The following is a 22,207-nucleotide window of genomic DNA, read 5'->3' as shown; positions in this document are numbered from 1 at the left end:
CACTTTAAAACACCATGGACGGTTAGTTAGGTTAGTATAGCTACATTAAAATAAACACAGAAATATAAATATATATATAAATAAAACCCGAGGTTGGCCGAAGGTGAATATTCGGGCGTGTTCGGGCAGGGTACAGAACTTGATGTACATCTTAGGCTTACCCCCACTAGGTCCATCTGTGGGGAATTTTAGAACTATTTTTTCCCTACCCTTTCAATACGTCTTCCTTGTCGTGTACGTGCTCTGGTGTCAGTTCTGTACTTTTATCGGTGTCACGAACTGCAGAAAGAGACACAAATGAAGGTCTGGTGTTTAAAAAAAAACGGTTTATTGTGTATCCATCTTTGCTTCACCGCCATTTGTATTCACAATTCCGAAACCATGTGCTGCGCAACATCTGTTTTGACGGGCCCGTTAACTACTAGCAAAAAAAAAAACTCTTAAGTTGATGTTCAGATACAAAATGTTAGTTTAATACTGCTATTCAAATATTTTGTTAGGGACGATATATGAAACTCGCAAGAAAATAACGCGGGGCATGTGATATCAGCGAACCTGGCGGCGTAGAGTGTAAACTACTTTTTTTCTACAATGTGTTTTAAGTGTGCGAGAGTAATGACATCTAGCGGCGTGGAGTGAAAATAACTCGAGAGCAATGCGATTAATTGCCTCGCGCTTCGCCAGTGATAATTGACCAGAGTAACCAAAACTTAATGCTCTATATAAATGAGTAGGAGATGTAAAAATGTCTGACATGCCACACCGCAAAATATGTGGGGCTATCAAAATAATGTGAATTAATTTCACTGGTTTGTTCACCTGATAATAGCTTATGCGTTACTTCTCACAATCAGTGTAGCTATGCTAGCAATATGTCGTAAAAGCTGCTATCTAGCGGGCGGACCCACAACTATTTCAAAAACCTTGGTCTCATTTTCGGCAAATAGAGTTTCTCCCCCATGGCGTATATGTGTAACATCTCAGCTTTCGGTGTAACGGCCATTTGGGTAGGGTGGGGGTGATAGCGCGAACCAAAATAAACTATTACAATGGATTTAAACAAGAAGGGCAGTATTTCAATAAAATTCCTCGTCGAAAATCAGGGGTTAAGCAATTTTCTGAAAGTTTTTTCAAAGGTTTTAACGGAGACTTTTCATTACTAAGCACAATATTTTCGTATATTTATCACGCTGGGAACAATTTTTAAACAAGTCTACGTTGGATTTCGTGTCCGAGTATTGCGTATTTTAAGTGTATTTGAAACATGATCACCAGCACAGCGCCGCCACCCGTCCACTGACCCTGACTCAGTGCTTGAACTCCCGACCAACAAGTAGCTACACCCACAAGGACCTTTGACATCGGAGGGGTCTGGTGGTCTGGACACCATATCTTCCCATATGTCGCCTCTTGGGCCTTATTGCCCATGTTCTGTGTAAAGTGTTCTTTGATTTTGTAAATGTCTAATAAATGTTGGCTTTTTGTTTTTGAAGGGGCACCCGCAAGGGTACACTGAGAGAAAAGTTTGTTTGCCTCAACAAAATATTTGTTTATATATGGCGAAATAAATATATTTTGTTAATTCAAACAAATATTTTGTAGTATGAAAAATTCTGTCGACCCAACAAAATGATTTTGTCAACTCAAATGTATATTTGGTTAGGTGAAACAAATTATTTTTGTTACTTACCGAGTTTGGTTAAACTAAAAAAAAAAAAATATTTTGTTCCACCAAGTGAATATTTGTTTCGTCACATATAAACAAATATTTGTTTGATTCAAACAAACCTTTTTCTCTGTGTACCCCGCCTAAAACCAAGACGAAATTTGCATTTCTGTAACGCCATAAAATGTTGGCTTTAAGAGCTCCCGCACACTAGGCGACCAAGTCGCGGCGACACGTCTGTCCGCGCGTGTAGCTGCGACCTCCTCCAAGTCGCGGTGACACAGTCTGGCCGCGCGTGTAGCTGCGACCTCTTCCAGGTCGCGGCGACACGTCTGTCCGCGCGTGTAGCTGCGACCTCCTCCAGGTCGCGGTGACACAGTCTGGCCGCGCGTGTAGCTGCGACCTCCTCCAGGTCGCGATGACACGTCTGGCAGCGCGTGCAGCTGCGACCTCCTCCAGGTCACGGCGACACAGTCTGGCCGCGCGCGCAGCTGCGACCACCCCCAGGTCGCGGCGACACGTCTGGCCGCGCGTGCAGCTGCGACCACCTCCAGGTCGCGGCGACACGTCTGGCCGCCTGTGTAGCTGCGACCTCCTCCAGGTCGCGGTGACACAGTCTGGCCGCGCGTGCAGCTGCGACCTCCAGGTAGCGGCGACACGTCTGGAGCTGCGAGTAGGGTTACCAGACGTCCGGCAAAAGGAGGACATGTCCTCATTTTTATGTATTTTTTTGCGTCCGGCCGGATTTTCCTTAATGCTCCAAAATGTCCGGCTTTTTTATAAAGTGAGATAATTCCTGCAGTTACACTAAGTAAAGCGCGCGCTGTCCGCAGAGTCACCCCACTAGTAAGTAGTTCTATGACAGCTTGACAGGTAGCAGCACATGCAGAAGCACGTTTTTTTTAATATGCTGTATATGCGTAGTTTGTTTGATTCTTTATACTGAAACTGTATTAAATGCCAAAACATTGTAACATATCGTACTCCATTGTAATTAATTCATGGCTTTTTTAAAAAAATATATATATTGTCCTCCTTTTTAGTGAAATGTCCTCCTTTTGCGAGATGAATGTCCTCCTTTTTTTTATTATCAGTGTCTGGTAAGGGTTTGTCCATTAATCACGTGATGGTTTTTTTTAGCAAATTTTTAACCCCCCCTCCCCCCTAGTGATTTGTGGTGAGGTTTTAGACTTACATTTCCCCCCCCCCCCCCACCTTCATAAATCACAGGTATTTTTTTGGTACAAAATATTTTTAAAAATTTCAGAATATTATCTTTAAATGTAAAGGTATAATCTAATTTAATTCTGGAATTTTAAGCACAGTGATAAAAATTTCCAGACAAACATTAAGGTTGCAGGTTTATTCTCACTGGCATAAAAATAATAAAGTAAAGGCTTATAAGTAGAAATCGCGCGAAAAAAATTAATACACTTGATATCTCTCTACACCCCCCCCCCCCACCCCCTTGTGATATTTTGTGATTATTCCCGACCCCCCTCCCCACCCTTGTGATATTTTGTGATTATTCCCGACCCCCCTCCCCCCCCTTTTCGAGCCTCACGTGATTAAATGGACGATCCCTAACTCTAGCCGCGACGCCACGACCAAGAGGGGAACGCGTGCTCGTGACGCGGTGCGTGTGTGTTGTTTGCGCAGCCACGACGGCTTCGGGCGAGGAGGACGAGGAGGAGGCGGCGTGGACGCCGGAGGCCTCGACCAGCGCCGCTATGCCGCCGCCGCCGCCGACGCCGCCGCCGCACTGCGCGTGGCGCGGCCGGCGCAGGTTCCGGCACTGCGGCCTGTTCGGCGACCCGCACCTCAAGACGTTCCACAACGAGTACCAGACGTGCCGCGTGCGCGGCGCGTGGCCGCTGGTCGACAACCCCTACCTGGCGGTGCAGGTGACCAACGAGCCCGTCGTGGAGGGCTCTCCGGCCACCGCCACCACCAAGGTGCGTGCCTCGTTGCGCCTTTTGATACCCTCGTGCTCATGTTTTATATCTAGGGCATCATACCAAAAGGCAGTGGCGTAGCCAGGATTTGTGTATGGGGTGTGTTAAGAAGCATGCCCCCCCCCCCCCCCTGTGTAAAAGCGGGGGGTGGGAAAAGGCTTTTAAGGTGTAAAATAGTGCTATTTTAGCAGTTTTGGGTACTTAAATTTAAATATTGTGATGGTAAAATTTTTATTAATTTTAATATGAAATTTGTTTGAGTGATGAATAAGAAAATTATTAAAGATTTGATGCTAACGGGGGGGGGGGGGGGGGGGGGGTGTTTGAACCCCTAAAACATCCCCCCCTGGCTACGCTCCTGCCAAAAGGGCGTATCCACGAAAATGCAAGTTTACAGGGGGAGTCATTTAAAGTTTGGCTGTTTTTTTTTTCCCTTTCCATTGTCTACATAACATGGTAAATTATCATTCGTTTCATGGTTATGTTTTTTTTTCAGAAGCTCTGAATAAGTTTTTTTATGAACCTTAATTGGGTTATATTACATTTATCTCGATATTGCAAAAAAAAAATGTGTTGATACGCCCTTCTGGTATGATGCCCTCGAATTATGGTTTAAACAATATGTTTGAATGATGCACCGATTAAAATATAAAAATTTTGGGCCAATTTCGTAAGAAATACTCAGTATATTATCTCGAAAAAAAAGTATTTCATGTACATGCAGAATATAACTATACCCGTGTGTTTTTTACAAAGTTACGATATCTCTCTTGTAGTATTTACATACTTTATTTTTTTGGCAACTATTTTAAAGGAATCTTCTGTAAAAGTACGGGGGAAAAAATCATTTTCTGTGTGATGCGGAGACTTAGACATGGAGATGGATCACAGAACCGTGGTAGATTTACGTTTCACCAGGGCCGTCGATATATATATATATATATACACACACACACACACACACACACACACACACACACACACACACACACACACACACACACACACACACACACACACACACACACACACACACACACACACACACACACACACACACACACACACACACACACACACACACACACACACACACACACACACACACACACACACACACACACACACACACACACACACACACACACACACACACACACACACACACACACACACACACACACACACACACACACACACACACACACACACACACACACACACACACACACACACACACACACACACACACACACACACACACACACACACACACACACACACACACACACACACACACACACACACACACACACACACACACACACACACACACACACACACACACACACACACACACACACACACACACACACACACACACACACACACACACACACACACACACACACACACACACACACACACACACACACACACACACACACACACACACACACACACACACACACACACACACACACACACACACACACACACACACACACACACACACACACACACACACACACACACACACACACACACACACACACACACACCCCCCCCCCCCATCAAAATGAAAGAATTTGAAAGCAAACAGCGAGCAATGTGTTTCTGCCAATGAAAGAATTTGAAAGCAAACAGCGAGCAATGTGTTTCTGCCAACCCCCTTCCCCTCCTTTTCCATCTGCCAAAATGTGAATTTCTGCGAACGCTCCCGGTTGAGTACTTAGATTGTTCGAGGTGGAATTCTAAGAAAGACTACCTATTGTCGCTGTAACCATGGTGCGACTTCCGGGAAATTTGTTATATAATTTTTCTTTTCATGTTTCATAGACCCCAAAATCATCTTCAAGAATAACTGCCATAATTTTGCACAAATTACTTTCAAACTGCTATTTAAAATAATAGTAATGGAAAATCTCAGTCGAGTTCGTTAATGGGCAACATCCGCTCAAAAGGGTAGAAATGGGGAAGGTATATTTAAAAAAAAAAGAATAATCGCTGTAACTCCCATAATTTGACAAATATCCCTTTGGTTTGAAGGTATTATAATTCGTAGGATTAATAACCAAAACGGTTGTTTAAATAATTTTTTTGATATGACAAGCCATAACTGAAACGGGTGGAAGAAACTGGGGTTCATAATTTGCGTAGTAGGTGCACTATTAAATTATTTGTACATTTTATAAATATTATCAAAAAATTTGGTCTGAAATTTTTTTTGATACAACCTAATATGATAAGCAATAAGTTTCACTTCCGTCGCGCGTGGAGTCAGCGCACAATTTTTTTATTTTAATTGCGGGGTATGAAAATTAAAAGTACCTTAAGTAATGATCCGACAAAATTATTTGCCTCCGGGCCTTTAGTTCGTCTCGACGACGCTGCGTTCCACCATCCGTCTGCCGCTTCCACAGCGCACGCAAGTGTAACAATTTAATAAAAAAAATAGTGCGTGGAGTCCCTCCGCGCGGAAGAAGTGAAACTTCACTGTTTACTTCGCTGCATAGCACGAATACCACGCGCATGTGCTTGGGATCTACCGACTCACTCTCTTTCTCTCTCTCCTACTTTCTACCTTTGTGTATCTTTCTTTCTCTCTCCCTCTTGCGTTGGAATATTGGACGCTACTCGTTGCTAACGCTCGCGCTGGCCTGTAACAGGTACACTACGCGCATGCGTTCGAGTGCCACGCATTCACTCTCGCTGTCTCTTTCTATTCCCCCTCCCCAGGAGCGTTGAACGTTTAACGCAACAGTGCTTTCTCCATGGTAGCGTCAAACGTTTAACGCAACCTTGTTGGAAGTCGCATTAGAAGTTTCACTTCAACAAATGGCAAACGACGAGACGGAATTTACACAGTTACAAGATAATCAACGTAGCTGAAAAAAAAGAAGGAAAAATCGCGATACGAGAACATAAACAGTGTCGTAATTATTGGCGTAAAGAATAAAAGTAAATCGCGGAGTAATGAAAGAACATTAGATGTTCTTGCATTCCGAACCAATTTTTAAACGTATTTTTGAACGTGAATCATATCACGGCCCTCACCTCGGCCGAATACAATGCTCTCCTATGGGTCGCGCGGAACTTTATACGTACACGGGAGGACCTGTCCGTTGCTGAGCTAACCAGCACGGTTCCGTCTCCGTCATGCACGGATGGGAGACCTAAGATGCACATAAAGTTCTGCCATTCCCGATCACATCCGAACAATTCACCTTTGTCCAACTTCAGGATTTGTTTTATTTTCGCGCAGGAAAATGAATTCAAATATTAAAAGTGGTCGGCTAGGTTAGCTACATTAAATCACTTTAAAACACTATGAACGGTTAGTTAGTTTAGTATAGCTACATTAAAATAAACAGAAATATAAATATATATAAATAAACCCGAGGTTGGCCGAAGGTGAATTGTTCGGGTGTAATCTGGAATGGCAGAACTTTATGAGCATCTTAGGCTTCCCACCATGGATACTCCGTTCCTTGAGATCCGTCTAAGCTTCCGCGGTCATCGTGGAATGGGCTTAAAATGAAGAAAAGAGAAGGGGGTGGGGTGGGAAGGTGGCAACTGTAACACGCCATTTTGGTTTCAAACCGTTATTTCTGGAGAATATTAAAATAGTGCATGTTTACATACTGTGAACATTCCCAAAATTGGATTTAAGAATAGAAAACACATTTTAACGTCGTCACCCAAGTTTTATTCCAATTCGTACGGATGTTGCGCTTTATCTACATTATCATTTTACTTTTTTTTTTTTGCGTCAGTTAATATTTTGCAATTTATCTACAGGGGCAGAAAAAAAATATGGACTCTCAATAGGCTTAAATATTTGGCTGCAATATGCAGGGCCAATCAGGATGCTTTTGCTTTCGCATACAGTTGCTGTGATTCGTGTGGGTGGACGTTTTCCTGAAAGAAACTCTACCAATCACGAAACACAGACGATATACACAACTGGTTTCAAAATCTAATTTAAAAGGAAACCTGTTTCCAGTTATTTGTAGTTGTAAAAAAAAAGTATCCGCGAAAATACTTATCAAAATTTTTGTCTGCCAAATTACTTTGTTTCTCATGTGATTATGTAACAATTATTTTCACAGCTGTGTAGCACATAAAAACGATACTTCTTTCTTCTAGGGTCCCATTTTGGAAATATTTCGTAATACAGATCGGAGATTAGAAGAAGAATAAAAGAACGCGGCAAATGCCTAACTGGGCAAAAAAAAAAAATCTACTGTGTCACGAAATCGATAGAAAATTTCGAGGTGAACTTATTTTGGACGCGAAACGCACGGCAACTACTGACCGTCGAAGGTCGACTATTGGGCGAGGACTTTCACGATCTCCACTCTCTCCCCGGAGAAAGAAATAAAAAAAAAAAAAATCTCAAGGTATCCCCCCCCCCCCCTTTCCCTTTCCGGTAAGAAGGTCTTGAGCCGGATGTCAGCTGTGAGAAATGGGCGTGTAACCTGACCCCTGGATGGAGCAGACCTTCGCCGTGTTGAGACGAATGTGCCTGACCTCGGAGGCCAAGATTACCAGCATACCCGGGTTTTGAATTGCGTACTCGCTGTTTAGAGAAGAAGAAGAAGAGAAGAGAAAAAAAAACTCTGATAAAATCGCTGTCCGATAGCAACTTCATTAAAATTAATGGCACTGAAAAGTACAAGCAATAGTGAAAATATGTAAGATTCTCAGGGGGACCAGCAACATCTGCGACCCAAAGATTTATGCGCAGGCGGATAAGTCATATCACTATATGAATGCAATAAGCAGAAAACTTTATTTAATTCAAAAAGTTTTCCTTAAAGCATAGTTTTTTATATTATTCAAAAAGTTTTCCTTAAAGCATAGTTTTTGGTACTGCTGTTATTATTATTACACATATCAGTCCCGTTTCGCAGTTACGATTGCATGCAAAGTGCAGGACTTAAAAAAAAATTCCAGTGAGGGCTATGGGTTCATGCATGCATAGTGCAGGACTTTAAAAAAAAAAATTCAATTCCAGTGAGGGCTATGGGTTCAACGTCCATGAGAACATGGCTGGTGAACCTTAACATGGTGAGAGCTAATTACGAATTTTGTAATATCTAGCAGACCAATTAGTACCTCGTTTGGTCTTTTTAGTGTCAATTTATAATGCTCCCCCCTTTATACACCTGATTAATTTTTGTGGTAGATAACAAGCATTAACACTAATACAGAGAGAGCCAGAAAATCTCTGACAATCTTTGACTGCAGGTTCTTCACGGAAAAAAAAATATTATTTGGCTATTAAATTTTGTTATATCTTCGGAACAGTTAGTTCTATCGCATGAAATCAATCCAGAGGTAACATCAAACTTGCTTGAATTTTTCAAGTCAGTAGCATCAACAGTTAACAAGTAAAATTATTTCAGTCAAGACTAAACTTATTTTTTAACACTAGATTTGGTTTAGGTGTATAATTTTCTACCAGGAAATTGATGTTGTTAGTATTATTCTAAAATCCTCAACTGCATGTTGATTTGATTTATTTGTATCCCCGTTTGTCACTAGCAATAGTTACATAAATTTGTGCGGCCCCAGATTAGAGGATCCTTCAAAGCCACGAGACACACGTGATTCTCGTATAACGTCTTGGAGGCGTGTCTCTAGAAAGCTCGCGGCGAACGTAGTTTTGAATGGGGAAAGGAAAAAAAAATAATGAAAAAAAAAAAAAAGGAGTCGTTAAAAAGTGTCACCTCGCAGGTGTTGCTGCATTTTATGTTTTATTCAAGCCGAATCTCACGGCCGGATGTTGTCCTCGTGTGGTTGAAAAATGGTAGATGATGTCCCCCCCCCCCCTCCTTCCACTCTCCCAAGGACCATAGGCGGGATTTCATAAGGTACCGGCTTCCTATCCCAGAGGAAGGAAGCGTAGTTATAGTGAGTCCAGTCTATCGGAACATTTTTAGAAAATAAACTAATTGGTTAGGTTTAAAAACATTATTAACTTAAAAAAGAATGGCAGATAAACGCTTCGTTCGTAAATAATTATTTATTTTTAAATTTCTGAATTTATTTCAAGCAATACTTTATTATTTTTACTAGCACGTCGTAGGTGTTCATCAGCTAAAGAATGTTCATCAACCCTTTCAGTCGGTTCGTCCACTGAAGAGGACAATTTATATTTCAAGATACAAGGAGTTTATCAAACCTTGAATGTGTGTGTTAATGTGTATTTACATTTTATTGGCTATGAAATACATTTTATTTTACTTTTATAAGTTATTATAAAATAATTATACATAAATATTGTTTAACACGCCAAAATATCCCAAAAAATAGTTTAGTAACAATAAAAAATTATTTATAGGTTAAGAATTGAGTCAAGTCAAGCCTGGGCAAAAAAAAAATTGAATTTATTGCTAAGGAAAGCAAATTATTTTCAATAAAGAGAAAACCTGTATGATATTAAACGAATACTATTAACTGCATTGCTATAATAATAATAATAAATTATTCAGTTCAAGTAGGTAATTATAGTATGTTCTGGGGCAGTGGCTGGTGGCGGGGGATCCGGGGATCCGCGGCGGCCATCTTGGAATACGTCACTTTCGGAGGCCATCTTGGATGACCACTTCCGACAGCCATCTTGGATTATGTCACTTCTGGCGACCATCTTGCATTACGTCACTTCCGGCGACCATCTTGTATTACGTCACTTACTGCGGCCATCTTGGATTTGACATTTGACCCCGGCGGTCATCTTTGATTTGCCATTTTGTTTTCTAGAACATTCCACCTAATTATGACATCACATCCACCATCTTGAAAATCCTCAAATATAAACTAGAATATGTGGAAAAAATTTAAAAAATTTATATAAAAATATTAATACAATTTTAATTTAAAAACTTGACTCGTCATCGAGCTCCTCACTCCTGTGCGTTGCACTTTTCGTTTCTATGCCATCATCATGAAAGCTTCCCACTCCTACCCATGCATTATAGTCTGCTTGAGGCAGCCATCTTGTTTAGTGGAGACCGCCATCTTGATTCCATCCGATGGATGTCGTCATCGGGTGTAGGTTTCTAAAGTATGTTAGTGTATGTAAGGTAGAGTTTATATTTCCTACCAGTGTTTTTATGACCCTAATAGACCATAATTTCACATTTTGGTAAACAAATTACAAAATCCACAGTCATTATGTTGTTGTGACCACCATTTATTCTTAAAGACATGCAATGTATGTAGGGGTGTGTTATATTTCCCAACAGTGTTGTTATGAGCCTTATAGAACAACAATTTAAAAACATCCACAGTCATTTTGTTCAAGACCACCATTTTTTCTTAAAGACATAATCATATATATGATGTTTATACGTATAGTCTGTGATATGTGTTATCATATATCAAAAGAATCGTCTCATCGTTGCGGAAGCGATGGTTATAGTAATGATAATTAAAAAAAATATATTTAGTTGATTTAATTTGATTACTTAATACTACACCGTTCAGGGCCAGAAAATTATCAAAGTCCTCACTATCAAACAATATTTTTATTGACGTATCTTCTAAGTAGTAACATGTTTGCGTACTCGTGTTAAAAAGCTGCACGGAAGCAGATATTTTAATGTTTGCGTATAGATTTTCATTTCTCAGAGACAAATTTAAATATGATCACCTGGCGGAATGCAGGTGTTATGTTAAAATAGTAAACAATTTGTAGGTAAAATCATATTTATTGAAATAAAGCCAGGCTCTTCACGACATAAATCCTCTAGAAAAAAAACTACATAACCTAAACGGAAACTGTATACAAAAACGGAAACTATACATCAAAAAACTGAAACTATATACAACAAAGTCTCAGCTTTGCGGATGCGATGGTTATAGTAATAATACTTAATACCTTTTTCTTCCATCAAATTTAATTAATTACTACTTCATAGTCGTCACAGGAACCAGAAATTTTTCAGAGTCCTAACCCACAAGTAGATAAGTATCTCTTCTAAGTAGTAACACGTATGCATACACGTGTTTAAAGAGCTCCACGGAAGTAGACACGGATCCCCCGCCACTGCCCCAGAACATACTATAATTACCTACTAATAAGTAAAACAGCAATTAAAAAGCTTACATGCAGGGTGGGTGTGAATTCGACCGACAGACTTAAGCTGCAGGTCAAGTTGAACACATGTAGACGACTTACCAAGGCTGGTATGAGTTGTTTTTTTTGAGTTGGGGCTGAACGACATTTATTATCGTAAATAATAGAGTAAGTATTTAAGATGGAAAAAAAAAAACCACTGCGTAGGCGTCGTCCGATTGTTCTGGAATCTCTTTGGAGAGGTGGGTGTGGGAGGAGGAGATTCAAGGAAGGGGGGTCGGGTGGGGAGGTTGTGTAGCCACGTGTCTCGTCCACGTGTGCAGCTCCCGGGCTGCCGGGACATCTGTTCGACACCCGAAAATAGCCCGCAACCTCCCCTCCCCCTTCCCCCAGTCGCCGGTCGCGGCTTGATGACAGCACCGTCGAAAATACGAGTCCCGTCTGAGAGAGAGAGAGAGAGAGAGAGAGTGTGTGTGTGTAAAGAAACAGATATAAAAGAAAGAGAGAGAGTGACGGAGGTGTGTGTGTGTGTGTGTGTGAGTGTGTGTATACAGAGAGCAGCGTCACGGGAGTCTGCGTGTGTCTGAAGACGCAGTCCAACCCGCCGGACCATGACGGATGGTCTCTCTCTCCCCCCCCCCCCCCCCCACAATTTTCCTCCACACGCCTTTTTTTTTTTGGCTCTCGTGTCTAGGCACCTGGCTCCCCTCCTATCCCTCCCCCCCCCGTTTTTTTCTTTTTCTCTTCTCCTTCCCTATCGAAGTCTTGAAATGACCGATCGCATGGTAACGTGATAGGAAAAAATATCGCTGTTTCATTTTCGCAGCTTTGGGTCGCTTATGAAATTGGTACCCTACGTGTTTTCAAAAAGGATCCTTCTTGAGCCAATTTAAAAAAAAAAATCTCCCAACAAAAAATGTGTGACATCCTGGAGAAATACAGTTCAGACACCTATATAGAATTAGTAGCCAACGTGCAGGGGATGTTCGCCCGAAGTTAAGGGGGTAAAATCCTAAATATATAAATAATATAGGCATATTTGTTTAATATTTTGTGCTTTTGCACATGATCTTAAAGGTAAAATTTTATGTCAGTGCTAGCATGTACTGGAAGTGTGAAATCATGTGGAACACAGTTTTTGATTTGCCATTATATAATTATATTATTATAATTATTATATTATAAATTTGATTTAAATTCATGTGCAAAAACACAAAATAGCCTTTTAGTTAAGCCCTTCTGTCAGTTTGTCCGTCCATCATAATATTTTTCCATACATGCTGCCAACTGTGAAAATGTTTGATAATCATGTAAGCTATGCACTTATAACTCAAAAAATAATAATTTTTTTTTCCAAAGTTTTTGCAGACATTTTGAGGTTATAATTTCATCCGTCCATCCGTCAAAAGTTCGAAGTTAACAAGCTTCGGACGGACGTATAGAATTTTTCGTAGGTCACATGATTACGGACGACAGACTTTATTGTAATTCCGGCAGCGTCCGCCATGTTTCCCGCTTGCGGAAAACCCGTGTTCCTAGCGCGGAAGGCCAACCAACTGAGCGTTACATCAATAAAATCATACATAAGTTAAAATTATAATACACAAAATAAATTTTTTACATTATTATGTTCCCTTGTTTGATTTAAATCAGTTTAGCAGTTGCAAAGTGATCACATAGTTTGTGCTAAGGGCTTTTGAACTAAACGTAAGGCAAGCAAGTATTAGGCCATATTACTGCTAGGCCGGGTTTTATAAAATACACAAGGTGGCAATAACGCAAGAGTATTGTCCAATGTCCAACCTTTTTCGACGGCCACATTTGAAGACAAGAAGTGTTCAGACAGCTTTTAAAGACGCAGACGTTATGTTACATAGAATGCCATAATTTTTGTTTTTTATCATAAACATGACTACTTCATTTGTTAAACTTTCGCACGGTGAAATAATATTAACACTTTTTGAATCGTGAATGAACGTAAGGCGCCCGGGGTGTCCTACAAGTCTCGCGACTAGTATGCTTTATGAACGACTGTAATTTAGTTTCTTGCGTTGTTTGCGTATTGCGGGTTCCTTGCGTATTTTAACAAAGAAAAAAAAAAGGGGGGGGGGGAGGTGCTAGCCCGGTGAGCTCTACGATTTGGGCGCCACTGGTCCTAAAGCTTTGCTGCCATGGGGGGGGGGGGGGGGGGGGGGGGAAATCTAATTACAGAGATGAGACGTAGTTTTCTGAAGTAGTTTTGAGGCCCAGCCACTGGATGGTAGGGTAGCCTTCATAACATACATTACTAACACAGATTGTGAGAAGTAATACACTTAAAGCCATTACCAGGCAGATAAAACCAGCAAACACAGTTTTGTGTGGGCCAGTGTCGCCTGAGACGCAGCTGGCTATAATTAGGGACCGGAAAAATTCGCGGGTTCAATGACCTGTAGGATGAACTCCATAGTTCTACGTACACTCGGTCAAATGCCACCCACTGATTGGCTGCTGTCTTGTGAGACGTTCCAGCGTAGCAGCCTGTGTGATTCGATAAAGCTTTGGTTGGGTGTTTCTCATTGGCCCAGAGCAGGGGCGTAGCCAGGGGGGGGGGGGTTAGGGGTTAACCCCCCCCCCCCCCCCCCAAACACCAAATCATGAATTAATTTCTTATTCATCACTCAAACAAATTTCATATTAAAATTAATAAAAATTTTACCATTACAATATTTAAATTTAAGTACCGAAAACTGCTAAAATAGCACTATTTTACACCTTAAAATCCAAATTTTCCCGGGGGAGGACCCCAGGACCCCCCGCTTTAATACGGGGGGGCCATGCTTCTTAACACCCTCCATACACAAATCCTGGCTACGCCACTGGCCCAGAGTCACCCAAGTGAGTTGTGAAACAGTAGCAGAGGCAGCACTGAGGTATAACGATTTGTATTTTAACCTATCGCGAAATGAATTCGCGAATTTTTCCGGTCTCTAGCTATAATATATTCTACTCGCGTTGCGAGTAAAGACAAGCGAACGCGCTCGCTCGCTCCGGATGGCAAGTTGAAGGCGACCAGGGTCTCGGCGTGGTTCCATCAGCGTTGGGCTGGGTCCAATATTCCTCTCTCTCTCTCTCTCTCTCTCTCTCTTTCTTCCTTCCCTCTCCCCCCCTCTCCTCACTGTGACTGGCTGTCAGGAGTTGGCGCGCGCCCGCCCCCTCACCCCACCTGAGACCGCAGCTGCGCCGCGCGCGAGCCAACGGCAACACCGCCGCAGTGTAGGAGTGGGAGGAGGAGGGTTTCCGAAAAACCTTCCGTCGGAGATGTGCATACTTTTTTCATTTATTTTTTAAACTTCCTCCCCCTTCTTTTCGGCACACCTTTATTCGCCCACCTCCACACGCCTGCTATATTCGCGCGCGTACGAGCGTGGAGGAGGGGGGAAAAGCGAGCCTGTTTTTTTTTTTCCGCGCACGCCGACGATCCGTTTTGTTTATTTGTTGTTAAACCCCCCCCCCCTTCCCCATCACCCCTTCTCTTCGGTGAGGCGTTTTTATGGCGGGAATGGGGCACCCGCGTCCTTCATAAGTCCCCCTCCTCTCTCCCCTTACTAGCGACTTAATTACACCTTTGAATATATATACTGTATAGAAGTCGCCAGCCCAGGTTAAAATTTCTAATACGGTTTTGAGGTAGTTGGTTAATTCACCGCCGCAATCGCCACCGTCTCTAGGGCATCGACTTGTGGTGGTCCCTAGCGGACAAGTGCCGAACTCTTCAAACACCGCTTCCCCCTCCCGTTGAACGACCTTGAGCTGCAGAGAATGATAGATGAGGGGGTGCGGGGAATGACAGCGGGCGACAGCGCTGCGCTCTAACGTGTAAATAACAACTAATACGCTTTTGAAAAACGTAGAGTAAATCCTATCCACTCGCGACTTCTATACAGTATATATATTCAAAGATTACACCGTGGGCTGTGTTAAGCTGGAAGCCTGCAGATTCTCATTCGCGAACTCGCTTGGAAACAGAAGACTTGCCACACCTTACTCGCCAGCCATTGCTGTTTTTGTTTCCCTATATCCCAGAGGGTACCTCGGATATACCACTGGAATCCGAATCGAGGTTTAAAGGGGAAAAATAAAATATTGTGCAGTAAAAAAAATTATGGCGTTGAAACATTCTACCCTTTAAATGGTTGTTTCACAAACTAAGTTTCCAGATTCAATAAATATTGTAATTTTACTTATTAAAATTACATGTATGTAGAAAACAAAATTGACCTGGTAAACTTCAGAGGTTATCAGTTTTGAATTTACTTTATTTCCTGTATCATTTTTCATCGAATATAGAATCCTTCGAATACTAAGAAAAAATGTACTGCAATACGTCTCTGTAAACCATGTCTTGAGACTCATTGTTTTATAGAGACATGGGAGCAGCCAACACATAGCTCTCCCTGTGGGGGAAAAAAAATAAAGGGGTGCCCAGATGCATTTCTGCCACTTTTAGCGTTTGTCCTTGACTTTTGTTAACACTAATTGAAAATGCCACTTTCAAAGGGAACCGTAAGCGTTTTGAACTGGAAAGATAAATTTGCAGGGCTAATGGGAATACTTGATATCAATACCGTATCTCCTCTGGCTCCTCATGTGATAATGGTGGTCTGCACAATATGCCTTTTCAGCTCTGTGAGGCGTAACTTAGTGCCATTGCCCAGCCTTGGTGCATCCAGGTTAACGATCTTCTGCTCCAAATTATGGAACTGCACCCGTGATAACTCTAATGAGGTTAAAAACTCAACATGATATTTAGTTGCGTCATCATTTGTCATCACTGTGTCAATAGATGTGTAGATGGTCTCCTCACCAGTTTTATTGATATATACTTATATATGTAGATATATATATTGATATAAAAAAGTTCCTGGCCTATGTTACAGAGTTTAGTGATAATACTATCCTGCAGGAATTTTTTTAATCCTTTCCTGGATGAAGTTATTTAGGTGGTAAAAAACGTACTACATGTTAGTCACGTTTTAACGACTTTTAAGTGACGTTGAATATCCCACAGGAAGAGCCAATATTTTCGGGATGAAAAGTAGCTTATGTGTTAATACAGCGTGAAGAAGTAACAAACCCTAGGCAAGACGTGACGGACGCACTAAACGCGTATAAAATTCAAGGCAACGCCATCTATTGACGAAGTTAAGAACTGAGCTGTTATTACCGCCATTAGTTCGCTGGCAGCGGCGAGCTTCACTAAGCGGACGGGTCTCACCAAGAATAATAGGAAGTTGCTTGCCACACTTTACTATGTGTATGTCCGTGTGGCGGACATGGAGAAATGACACACACTCACTGTTTGTATGTCTATAATCTATGATTTTCGGTTATAAAAATGAATTGACTCCTTTTTGACTCCGTTATGGATAAAAATTTCATAGTAGTATGTGGCCTATGTGTTAATCCAGGTGATGAGCTAGCTGTATGCTAAATCTCATCCAATTACGTTCAGCGGTTGTGGCGTCACGGAGAAACAAACATACACACAAAATCTCGCATTTATAATGTTAGTAGGATATATCCTCATAAAAACCTCGTGTGGCAAATAATGTGTGTAATTCGCCTTGAGTAATCGACATTCGCTGAACTAGTGTCAACACGCTTGCATGCGCACGAGTATTCTTGTTGACGAGTATTTGGTAAAGTAAAATATGAACAAAAACTCTAAATTTCTAATGTAATTCAAATTTATTTAGATGTAGTGGTGCGTATTTCGACCTGACTTAACTTCAACTAAGAATTTTTTCAGGTGTACGTGTGTGTGTGTAAGGGGGGGGGGGGGAGGATGATACGAACTGAAATATGCTTACCAGAACCTTGGTTGTTAAATCTCCCTTTGAAGATGGCCTGCCGAAAACGTCGGGCACATCATCATGAGTTCCATGATCCATCATGAGCCAAGACGTAGCATTGCAGTAAATTCGTTTTGATCACACAAGGTTCATTGAGAAAGAGTTCTTCCTTCGCGATGTATATTATTTATCGCGAAGGAAGTGCTTGCGGTTTGCCGCTGCTCTGTTTGAGGGGTGTGACAGCCTTTGTGTTGGCGGTGTACGAATACTACTACTTACTTGGAGTCTGTTCTCGGCGGCGAACATTCTGCCAACTGCGCTGAACAACTTCTCTCGAAGTGCTTTTCTCCATTTTAATTATTGGCTTCGAGTGAAACCTTTTTTAAATGGAGAATACAACGAATTGATCATTGCACATACAAATTAATTGCTGGGTAGTGTTTTGAACATAACTTTTATCAACTCCTACCGCCTACCAGTGGCGTAGCCAGGATTTGTGTATGGGGGGTGTTAAGAAGCATGCCCCCCCTCCCCCCCATATTAAGTATTAAAGCGGGGGGTCCGGGGGTCCTCCCCCGGGAAAATTTGGATTTTAAGGTGTAAAATAGTGCTATTTTAGCGGTTTTCGGTACTTAAATTTAAATATTGTAATGGTAAAATTTTTATTAAATTTAATATGAAATTTGTTTGAGTGATTAATAAGAAATTAATTAAATATTTGGTGCTAAGGGGGGGGGGGGGTTTGAACCCCTAAAACCCCCCCCCCCTGGCTACGCCCCTGCCGCCTACCAGGAAGAAACTGGTGGTTCGCCTCGTGGCATTTCACGCGACCCACAAGGCACCGCGTCTCACCTGAAGTCTTCACGGGATTCTGCCGTTTCTTCTCTTCCAGGAAAAAAAATGTGGGTACACACTTCATCACTTGAGCTTTCGCGGAAGAAGGAAAAAAAAAATCTTTCCGAGACCAGCCGAGTGTTTTTAAGACATTGGCAGCATTGCCTGTGCTTGGTTTCTTCCAGGCACGTATTTTTGCGGTTGGCAGCACGAATTCTCAAGCCATTCAGAGCGGAATATAACGCGTCCTGAATGGCCTGGTGAAAATAAAGGCTGGAGCATATCTTGCAAGACGGCCGCCAATAATCCTTGTTCATTTTTTTTTTTTCCACGCGAATAATACATGGGTTGTTCTTAATCGTTGCGGCAACTTAGGTCACGAATGACATGAATACCAAAGCTCACGAATGAATGTTTATATAAAAAAAACGAACATTTTCTATCTTTCTTGATTTTTTTTTTTTTAAATTTTGAAAAGTATTCAACATTAGTTCCCCCTTCCTTGCCACAGCGACCTTAAGATAAATGCATGACTTATACTTCATTGTGTAACATGCAATTTTTAAGAGTAAGAAAACTCGACTAGACGTTTCAATGAATTCCTTGAAGCTGAGTGAATCACACTGCCTCCCGGGACTGTGCAACTTATTGCGGATACGGAATGTTGGCATCACTGGTCGGGCGGTGGTTATCAGGAGTGGCACTCCTCGCCTTTTCCGGTTTCCTCGTCGCACGAGATCGCGTTTCTCTGACTAACGTTTCGGAACTCTCTCCCTCCCCCCCCCCCCTCATCCTTGGGTGGAATCTTTGTGGCCACATTGCCTTTCCGAGTGGTAAATGATTTGGAGGAGGTTAGGGTAGATGTGATTCATCATCTTATGAAAAAAAAAAAAAAAACTGCCGGATTTGAACTTCAATGTACAACACAAAATTTTTACGGATTACATACATTAATAAATACATGAAGTAAATCTGCGATTATACGTGAAACATAACCCAGAGGATTACCCGACAGATACCGATCACCTTCGTACGAAATCAAAAGACTTAAGTTTACACAGTCGCCACTGTTTTAGCGGAAATTGATTCAACCTAAAAAAAATAAAAAAATAGGAAAATAATCTTGCCATGGTTTCAAGTGCAATACGGGAAGGAGATAACTAAAAAAGACGATATTTTTGATAAAATTTATGTTCAAAACACTACCTAGCAAGACATTTGTATATGAAATAATCAATTCGTTGGATTCTCTGGAAAAAAAAAAAGTTTACTCTAAGCCAATAAATAAAATGGAGAAAAGTATTATCACGGTAGTACCGGTATTCAGAGTCTTGCGCTTAGAGACTATACCGCGCTAGGAACACCAGCGAGCGTCGCGCTTATCATCCCGCCTCACTAACACACATAGCACCTCGACCAGACGGGGGCCCCTAAACAGTGTACTGCGATCCGAGCTTGGGAGACACTGTAGCAGCGGAGCGCTGCCAGTGTGTCTCAACCTCGCCTTCAGCCTTGGAGGTCTGGGTGACGCGTCACCCAGCCTACGACGTCAGCGTTTGCCTCGGCCCGGTGTCGTAACGAACCTTCTCCTCATTCCCTCCCTCTCTCAAAGCTTGTTCAGCGAACATGACAGGAGTAAGCTGGAGCGCTACGGGAGACGCTTCAAGGCGCTGGCACACTGTCAAATGTGGGGAAGCCTTCATTTCACAGACGAGGGAGCCACACCCGAAGTTCATGCTAGGAAACCGTTTACATGATTTCACAGTATTTTTAATGTAGCTATCCTAACCAAATAAACAGCCCACAATGTTTTAAAGTATTTATAATGTAGCTAACCTAACCTAATTGACCATTAGTTATCATGAGTTACAATGAACAAAAAAAAAAAAACAACCGAAGATGCACGATCGGGCGTTTGGCTCTCTCGTCTGTGAAAAGGCGGCTTCACCTCAAATGTGTCTCCTACATATTTGACCGATAGGAGTTGGAGGGGCAATATTCTACGTAACATGTGACGTCTCTTCTCCATCATAATGTATTTGGACATATAACCTCAAATATTGTTTCAATCAAGTCGCACTATAATTTTTTTTTGTATGAACTATCCCAAATTTTTGAACTGGTTATATTTGAGCATTGTAAAATTTGTCGAACATGAATAAAATTAAATAATATTTGTTACATAATGAAATTCACGATGCGATTTTTTTAAAAAGTAATATAAGTATAATCTCATTTTTACTCATAAAACGTTATCGCATACGACATTCGTTTTAACAATATTTTGGTTATTTACCTTTTATGACAACTCTTTAATCGCCTACGTGTTCTTCGCCATTTTAGAGAATCGTTGGGACGGAAACGGATGTCTTTTCCGTTTTCTGTAGGCACAATTTTGATTGGCCTTTTGCATCCAGCATATATTAGAACCATTTCTATATGCAAAATATGCAGTGGGAAATATATAATAATAACTTATTTACCATTTTTTACACTTTGTTAACAATATTAATTAAACCAGGAAATTTAGCACTCACGAAAGCAAGCTTGTATGTGAGTGCATCTAGTCACTTCAAATTTCATGCGGTATTTTGACGATTGTAAACATTTGTAAATGTATAATAACTGAGAAATAAATATACTTATGACATATAAAATAAGAAACTTTACGTTAGTTATATAAAGATGAAAGTTAAAAAGAGCAATTTATTAAAATTCAATATTATGTATAATCAAACTTTGATATTGGGAGGTTTTGTTGGAAGCGAACATGTGACAGAGTGCCCGCCCACTCGGACAACACGGTGTGCACAGCTTCAGAAGAAAACACGCATGTTTGAAGACCGCTCCCGCTTCCAGAGTGGCGTCTGTTTACGAAAAGCATTTAAGAATCTGCTTTGGGCGGGCGGGTGGTTGTTTCGGGATTTCATTTTAACGCCATGTAAAGATTCTTGAAAGCACCATCTCCGCCAACTAATTTTGTGGTCACTGCTCAGATTTCACAATTTGTCCTGTGCACGACGAGAAAAGTAGCGCGCCGGTTCAGAGCCTTTGCGCTATATGGCGACACCACGCTAGAAACACTAGCGAGCGTCGCACTTAATCATCCCGCTTCACAAACACACACACATCTGACTAGGCGGGCCAATTAAGGCGGCGACATAACTATTTTTAGGGTCTATTTATTTTAATATAACACTGTACCGCTCTTGCATTTATTGGGTTGTTACGATAATCACGTGCCAATATTTTTAACTGCGGCACCTGTTAAATAGTGACACATTATCTTGAACAGCGTTGCTCCCTTGCTATAATCTGCGCTAGGTAACTTGTCTCAAACGTGACATTTCTCAATAGCAGAAAAGAACCCCTGATTTATTAAAAAAAATTGGTTGTCTGTAAAGTCGGTTTACGGACGATAGTTTAATGTGACAACGTCATAACAAAACATTGATGAAATGATTGCATACTTTTATGAATAACATTGTATCATTTTTATTGAATTATAACTATTTTGTATGGATACAAAGAAGGAGTGAAATGAAATCTACAATTTAATTGATAAATTTACTTTTATTTGCACTCATTAATTCAAATATGTTTGCTACTTAACTTCTTCCAATCTGTGTTATTCTGTTTAGGATAGGACGATGATAGGAAAAGTAGGAAACGAATGGGAGTGTTTCAAGTTTAATGTGCTCGAAAAAGTCAAATCGATGGTTGTTCCAATCGAGTGGAAGAGATATAGATGCGGCGCAAGCGTACAATGAGCGTAACGGGACAATGTGCGTTACGGGACACTTTTTCGTGCGTGCAGCCGGCGTTCATCGAT

General features: G+C 41.3%; 1 protein-coding gene across 2 annotated transcripts in view; it reads left to right on the top strand.

Moving 5' to 3' along the window:
* Nucleotides 1-22,207, top strand: part of LOC134540128 (repulsive guidance molecule B-like) — a 131,297-nt gene that overhangs the window by 97,813 nt on the left and 11,277 nt on the right. For both annotated transcript variants that reach the window (XM_063382652.1, XM_063382654.1), the window contains exon 4: nucleotides 3,326-3,621. In XM_063382652.1, the coding sequence (XP_063238722.1) occupies nucleotides 3,326-3,621 (296 nt within the window). The remainder of the gene's footprint in view (nucleotides 1-3,325; nucleotides 3,622-22,207) is intronic.

The sequence above is a fragment of the Bacillus rossius genome, chromosome 16 (assembly GCF_032445375.1).
Source record: "Bacillus rossius redtenbacheri isolate Brsri chromosome 16, Brsri_v3, whole genome shotgun sequence".
In the NCBI taxonomy this organism is placed as follows: domain Eukaryota; kingdom Metazoa; phylum Arthropoda; class Insecta; order Phasmatodea; family Bacillidae; genus Bacillus; species Bacillus rossius.
Note: the sequence above shows the minus strand (reverse complement) of the source record. Positions and strands in the feature narration are given on the sequence as shown.